This window comes from Echinops telfairi, unplaced genomic scaffold (genome assembly GCF_000313985.2).
Source record: "Echinops telfairi isolate 266 unplaced genomic scaffold, ASM31398v2 ScPeMD7_2;HRSCAF=8, whole genome shotgun sequence".
NCBI lineage: Eukaryota > Metazoa > Chordata > Mammalia > Afrosoricida > Tenrecidae > Echinops > Echinops telfairi.
The window spans coordinates 26940546-26948365 of NW_022103898.1; the positions used below are offsets into that span (position 1 = coordinate 26940546).

Genomic DNA, 7820 nt, shown 5'->3' on the forward strand with positions numbered 1-7820 from the left:
CCGTCTAACCAACTGTCACAGAGCAAAATACATCTCCACAGGATGGTTCCTAATTTTTAATGCCAGAATTAAGCGCTCCATTTTTTAAAATATTGTAAGGGGAATAGTCATGGATTCTCTAAGTACCTTTAGTTCTCATAATGAGGAATTTGTGCAAATGACATCAACTTTAAGTGATGGGGGAAACACAACCTTGTGTCACAGTCTACAATAAACCCTTAAGGGTTATTGGGAGAATTTTATAATTATCAGACTTTATTTACACACAAAAAAGATATCTGTTACCATAGATTTCTAATTTTTGTTTTTACTTAGAAAACAGCACAATGTTTACAATGAACTCTGTAACGATTAGGTGAAAATGACATGCATACCTTCCTTTCAACTGGAAAGTTTCCAAAAATATTTTGAGGTGATAATAACGATTCTAATATTTATTGAGCACTTTCTATATGCCAGAAAATGTTCTAAGAGTATTACATGGATTCACTCATTATAGAGATTGAAGATGTCTGGTAACATATCACACACCAATGAATTAAAGAATATTACTTAATAGAGAATCAGGAAACTTTATTTTCCCCCCCAAATTATTCTTTTTATAAAATACACTGTAATTCCTCTGATACAACTAGGGACCAGAAATAGACATGAGGGAGATGAGAGGGGTGGAAATACTTTACAATAATAAACTACAAGCCAACCTATAACTTTTTATTCACAATATTACAGTGATTTCATCTGAAAGTAGAAATAAAAATGTGCCAAACAATGAACAGGAAAATAATTTTATTTTATTTTTAAATGACCTTTAACATGCCAATATTAAATTATTAAATAGATCTTGAAAGTATCCATGGGATTGCCTTATACCAACCAAAGATGGCATTTTCAACACTGTCTGATGGTTCCATCTGAGTGATGCCCCGTAAACGGCTGCTGTAGAATTGTGATTCCCCTGGATGTTTGCCCGATAGAATCACTAGGAACAATTTCATCCTCTCGTGCTGTCAGACGCTGTGGAGTTGATTCCAACTCAGAGCGAACATAGGAACAACCGAAGGGAGCGCAGTGCAGTCCTGCAGCATCCTCACAACGGTTCCTAAGTTTCGGCGTTTTACTGCTGCAGCCAGTGGGTCCATCCACCTTGTCCAGGGCCTTCCTCTTCTCCTCTGCCCCTCGACTTTACCAAGCATGTCCTTAACACTTTCATCCTGTTTCATAATTTGATCCAACTTCATAAACAAAATCACAACAGAAAAAGCTAAAGATGCATTTAGGTGTTTGGTGTTTGCTTTTAGTAGGGGACCCTTTCAGGAGAATTTTAACTCTGGTAGCTCGGGAACATGCTTCTTAAATTAGTAAATGAGCTAGAGATGTATAAGGGATTTGCAACATTATTTAACCTCACTCCTGGTGTTGCGCTTTCTCTCTCTCACTGTCAAGTTGATACTGACCCAGAGAGACGACATAGGGAGGGTAGAACTGCCCCTAGGGGGCACTTTCAGACTGTAACCCTTCACGCGAGTTGAAAGCCTCATCTTTCTTTCCCTCTTGATATCATAAAGGATTAGATCTAATGATCATCACATGGAAGAATCACACCAGCCTGTGTGATCTGAGGTGTGGATGGGATCAGGTATCAAGCATCAAAGACCCAGAACAAGAAATCATGTCAATGTGAATGAGGGGGAGGGCAGAGTGGAGACACAAATCCCATCTGTAGACAATTGGACATCCCCTCACAGAAGGGTCACAAGGAAGAGACAAGCCAATCAGGGGGCAATATAACACCGATGAAACATACAACTTTCCTCTAGTTCCTAAATGCTTCCTCCCCCTACTATCATGGATCTCAATTCTACCTTATAAATCTGGCTAGACCAGAGGATGTACACTGGTACAGATAGGAACTGGAAATCCAGAGAATACAGGGCAAATGATCCCTTCAGGACCAGTGGTGTGAGTGGCGATATTGGGAGGGTAGAGGGAGAGTGGGATGGAAAGGGGAAACTGATTACAAGGATCTATATGTGACCTCCTCCCTGAGGGACAGACAACAGAAAAGTGGTTGAAGGGAGAAGTCAGACAGGGCAAGATATGACAAAATAATTTATAAATTATCAAGGGTTCACGAGGGGGGGAGCAGGGAGAGAGGGGAAAAAATGAGGACCTGATGCCAGGGGCTTAAGTGGAGAGCAAATGTTCTGAGAATGATCAGGGCAATGAATGTACAAATGTGCTTTACACAATTAATGTATGTATGGATTGTGATAAGAGTTGTATGACCCCCTAATAAAACAATTAAAAAATAATAATTTATAAATGATCAAGGATTCATGAAGGAGGGAGGGTGGGGCAGGAGGGGAAATAAACTGATACCAAGGGCTCAAGTAGAAAGAAAATGTTTTGAAATGGTGATGGCAACATATGTAGAAAGGTTCTTGACACAATGGATGGATGTATAAGTTGTGATAAGAGCACTTCAAAAATCATTTTTTTAAAATAAAATGGCTTTTAAATTTTAAATGATCATACCCTTGTTAAATGATTCCTGGTCATTCTGATCTTCGAATTCCTGGAAATTTGGTTTTCTCAAATAATTTATTTTTCCTTTTAGCATATCTGAATCTCTCATGTGGTCTGTGATCTTTATTATCTTAAAAAGCTTTGGATTTACAGACTCAGTTGACTAGTTTAGGACCCTAAATGTCTGGAGAATCTCATGCCTCAGCCAGTGTTTGAATCCCCTTGGCAACATCATTCCAAATGATTTTCTGGCCCAGACCCCTGCCTACATAGGAAATGACCCAGAACAAGATAGTCCAGTTTCAGAGAGAATTCATTGTTAGAAAACTTTCTACACTAAACTGAAATCTCTCTCCCCCAAGCTCTGCTGGCCCTCACATCATGGTCCTGGGTAAACTAATCTCTCATTGCTTCTGTTTACTCAGTTGTAAAATGGGAATAAGAAAAGTAACCCACAGGAAAGCTAATAATTTTATAAAGCACCTGGCGCAATATGGGATCTGCATGAGCAGCAGCCTTTATTGGAAGGATGAAACCTCCCAGCTAGGGCTGCCCTTACAGGACAGGGTAGAACTGGCCCTGGGGGCTTCGGAAGCTGTCGGTCTTTACAGGCGCAGGGAACTTGTGGCTGGCAGTCCAAGGCCCCAGGGCCCCTCAGAAATAGGCTGGCAACTATTAAGCTTGAGGCCAAATATACCCATTTCCTTCCATGTTTCTTTGAACATCTTGGTATTATCTCTCGTGTTCCTTTAATCGTTCCTCGCTGAATAGAGGAGGTTCTTTGAGGAAGGGTCAAAAATCAATCTTTTGTTGTTGTTGTTAAACTAATCTATTTTATCAACTGAGATCAAGCTCCAGATCAATAAATGTCTTTCTCTTTTCTCTATTGCTGGTGGAAACTCTTCCCTCTTCCCACATATCTTCAGTGTCCCCCATTGCTGGCCCCCGAAAAAGCCCGGTTGTGGAGAAGGCAATCATGGATACTTTCTGGCTCAACAGTGAAGAGCAGATTAGGGCCCCGCAAACACTAGAGTGTTTCTGGGAAGTGTCCGTCTTCATTCTGGTAGGATGTCGGCCCTTCCTCATCGAGAGGGTCTCCTCGTTGCCCTCCCCATGCATTCTTCCCAACTGGACAATTCTGGGTCGTGGCTCCGTAAGACATCTTCTTTTGGGGGGTCACAAAACTCTCGGGGTTGAGTTCTGTTTCCTCAGCTAACTCATCTTGGTCGATGATCGCACACTTCTCCTCGGCGAGGTTCTCAGGGTCAGCCCACTCCTGTTTCTCCCCAGAGGCAAAGACCCCGTAGAAGATCACACCAGTGTAGTGCACCATGGCGGCTATGAGGAACACCTTTTGCCATTCCTCCCGGGTCTGCACAGGAGACAAAGCGCCAATTAGTGGTTTCGCCAAAATATAGATCAATGCTATGTTTGGGAGTCTTCCATGAGGCAAAGGCTCCTGCCTGCCTCAAAAGGCCATTCTGTGCTTCCCAACAAGATGTATCAGAGCCCACATGGAGGATCCCTAAGTGTGTCCAACAGAATCGGGGTGCTGAAAAACAAAAGCTCAAGAGACCTCGATGGATATCATTTTTCAGTTTGAAAAAATACTTTAAAATAAATAATAGGTTAAAAAATCCATGCAGCACTGTGCAAAGTTCTTCTAAGTATGTACAAATGGATTCCCTCTCACATAGTGTGTTAAAGTTCTTTAAAAACCCATCCTTCTAAACATCATTTAAAATTATCACTTGCTACTGGATACGTTACATTATTTGAGCTAGTAAAAATGTTCATCTTTGACTAGCTCATCTGTAATCATATTTCTGCATAAGATACAGTTAATTGACAAATTCATTGGCTGTTGTGTTCAAAGGTAGGGAAAGATGAGTCTCTTGACATTAAGTCAGGTTACCAATCCTATCAACTCATAAGCCGAGAGGAAAACATGAGTCCTATGTCCATAAACTCCCCAACCCCCGTCTTGTTCTTTTGATAGAGTAAGAAACTCACCCCATATTTCCACCCCTAAGAAGCTGTAAGAATTTCTGAAGTCATGTTTGTAATAGGCAATCCAGCCAAGAAAACAATATCAGGATGTAAAAAATAGGGAAGGTGTTAAATGTCTGCCCCCACAGGTCTGATCTGCAGAAAGTACCAGCGCCGCCTCCTGACACTCTTTCAGCGGCAGAGCCAGGGGAGTCCTGTGGCCTACGGTTGAACTCTGGTCCCAGGATCTTCCCCTGCCAGCACCCCCTCCCCCCCCAGTCTAAACCTACGAAGATGCAGTAACGATTGGATGCCGCACCCTTATGGTTCTCAGGAAAAGCCATTCACGACTTGCTTGTGTGCATCTGCACAAGGAAGTACATCAGCACTCGCTTGTTTACACTGCAACATTCTGAGGCACTGGATGGAAAAGGCCCACAAAGTGTAATCACTCAGAATTAGAGCATGATCCTGAGCCATCCATCGACCGCCTCAGTTTCTTCTTTGTGGTGTCTCTAAAACGGTGTCCATGGCATGTTCTCTGCCCGTCACTGTGGAGTGCCCACTTGAGGAAATGGGGACCCAAATGATGATTTAAAGAAACAGTGATTTAAACATAATAAGAAAATAACAAAGAAGTCCATTGAACTCAGCCAAGTTCACAGAAGACACACACTCCCCATGGTTACAGGCGGCAAAGGGTCCTGAGATGGCAGATTTTGTGTGTGTGTGTGTGTGTGTGTGTGTGTGTGTGTGTGTGTGTGTGTGTGTAGTGCTTCAGTCTCTGGACAACTTAGCTACAAGCCCCCAGGGAAGCCATTACCTTGTGCTTGGTCATTGCACCGACAATGAGGGGACAGACCATTCCAGAGAGGGTCCCCACTCCATTTGAGATCCCCATGAGGATGCTGGCATAGCGGGGGGCAATGTCCAGGTGATTGACATTGAAACCTGCAGTGAAGCCAACACGCCAAAGTCAGAGTCACGGACAGACTTTCAAGGACACTTTGGAAATGTTTAACTTCCCCAACACTCATGGTCAGCTGTGTGGCATTTTGGTTAAGCACTGGGCAACGAGCCAGAGGGTTGGCACTTAGAACCCACCTGGCAGCACTGCAGAGGAAAAGCTTGAAAGGTCGCAGCTGTGAAAGTCCTGTGGGGCCCAGTTCTACTCTACACACATGGGATTGCCAGGAGTCAGAATCAACGAAAACAAACAACTCGCCACAATCTATTTGATCTCCCCTGGTGGCGTAGTGGTTAAGCATTAGGTTGCTAACCATAAGGTCAGCAGTTTGAAACCACAAACAGCTCCACTGAGTAAGCACTGGACTACTAACATAAGAGTCAATAGTTCACACTCAACCACTGCGCTGGTGGTGTAGTGGTTATATGATCCACAAAGTCAACAGTTCAAAACCACTGCCAGCTCCACGGGAGAAAGATAAGGGTCTTTTTCCCCATACGTAGTTCTAATCTCAGAAACCCACCAAGATCATTTTTTTCCTGTCCTATAGGCTCATCGTGTAATGGAATCAACTCAATGGCAGTGAATTTGGTTTGTTTTACTATTATTTTGTGTACCTGATCCTGTAAGGAGCCCTTAGATCTGCTATCAGAAAGGTCAGCAGTTCAACTCCAAGGGAGAAAGATGCAACTGCTCCCATGAAGAATGATAGCCTCACAATCTTGGAAACCCCAAAGGGAAGATCCGCTCTGGCCTGTAGGGTCACTCCAAGTCGGAACGGACTCGATGGTTGTTGAGTGGGAAGTGTCCTTGTAAAGATGCACAGTCTGTATAGTGTTGTTCTGAGTCAGAGTGCATTAGATGGACAGCAGTGGGGTAGGTTGTTGTTGGTAGCATATGACGAATGGATACCTCTGCCTAGATGGGGGGGTGGGGGGAGTGCAGTCTGGACATAGCAGAAAAAAATGTGCTATTATTCGTGTCTGACACGGGCTCTCAATAGAGCAAATCATGCCACGTAGGTTTAGAACTCTCAAATCTGTTGTTTTAGCTAAAACCTGGACCAGACTTACTCATAGTAAACCATCATATCATGTGATTGGGAACAAACCGTGCCTCATCATCCCTTCCTGCTTAGCCCCTTCACTCATGCCTCTCAGGCCCCTGTAGCTCAAGCAGGCCTGAGTGACGAGGCCACAAAATGGAGAGGGATTTTTTTTTCCAGCGATGAACTTTTGCACAAGCATTGGCAGACGCCTCTGTAAATGATTAGATATTTAAACATACAAAAAGAGTTGATTTGGAGTCTGTAAACCTGGATTTGAATCTAATTTCCACCACTTCAGTACTTTTCAGGCCTGTTTCCTTATCTGCCGTAGGGGGAAAGGAGCCCTGGTGCCACACCAGTCAGTGCCCGGCTGCTCACCAAAAGGCCGGCAGTTTGAACTCCTCCCGGCAGCTCTGCCTGGGACAGGCCTGGCCATCTGCTCCCATAGAGACAACAACCTAGGAAACCCAATGTGACAGTTTTATTCACCTGGGGTCGCCGTCGGTAGAGATGGACTGCACATGCCTAACAATAGCAGCCATGACAGTGCTGGGACGCGAGCCCAAGGCTCCAGAGAACAGAGACGGGGAGCCTCGCCAAAGAGCACAGCCTGCCTTCCTATTGCTGCCACCACTGCCACTGCTCTCCCTCAGGTCTGCTATGGAAAGAGGCTAAATACAAGGACTTCTCCCTCTTGTATTCATTTGCATTATCCCACTGTCATCGAGCCCATATGACATTGACTGTCACAGTGACTCTACAGGACAGAGTAGAACTGCCCCCAACAGCTTCTGAGGCTGTAACTCTTTACAGGAGTAGAAAACCCCGCCTGTCTCCTAAGAAGCAGCGAGTGGTTGCAAACTGCTGACCTTGCCGTTAGCAGCTCAATGCATTATAAAATCCTAGCATTAAAATCGTGTCATAAAAATATGGGAGAGACGCTAAGGTTCTAACCACAATTATATTAAGAAGGAATTGTAAAGGAGTTTTTTTAGTCTCCTTTCTCCAAATGGGTTGTACTGTAATAACTAGGAACAAAACTTTAAACAATGTGTAATTTTAATTTTTAATTTCTAAACTACCTCACTCTGAGACATAGCTAATGTCATTTGTATTTTGGAGATTTTAAAACACAGCTTTCTTTTTTTTTTACCAGAACAACAACATAAGATAATGTTTCTGTAAGTGGTAAAATGCTAGGTCACCAACTCTTAATTCATTTATCAAGAGATAAGAGTGAATGAAAGGAAGAAAGACAGAAAGGGGTGGGTGGGGCAGCTATGAAAG

At 43.4% G+C, this 7820-nt stretch overlaps 1 protein-coding gene across 2 annotated transcripts in view; it reads right to left on the minus strand.

Moving 5' to 3' along the window:
* Positions 1-2548: 2548 nt before the first annotated feature.
* SLC17A8 (solute carrier family 17 member 8) overlaps positions 2549-7820 on the minus strand; it is a 60206-nt gene continuing 54934 nt past the window's right edge. For both annotated transcript variants that reach the window (XM_045291996.1, XM_045291995.1), the window contains 2 exons: positions 5342-5469; positions 2549-3901 (listed from right to left, as the gene is read on the minus strand). In XM_045291996.1, the coding sequence (XP_045147931.1) occupies positions 3557-3901; positions 5342-5469 (473 nt within the window). In that variant the 3' untranslated portion in view covers positions 2549-3556. The remainder of the gene's footprint in view (positions 3902-5341; positions 5470-7820) is intronic.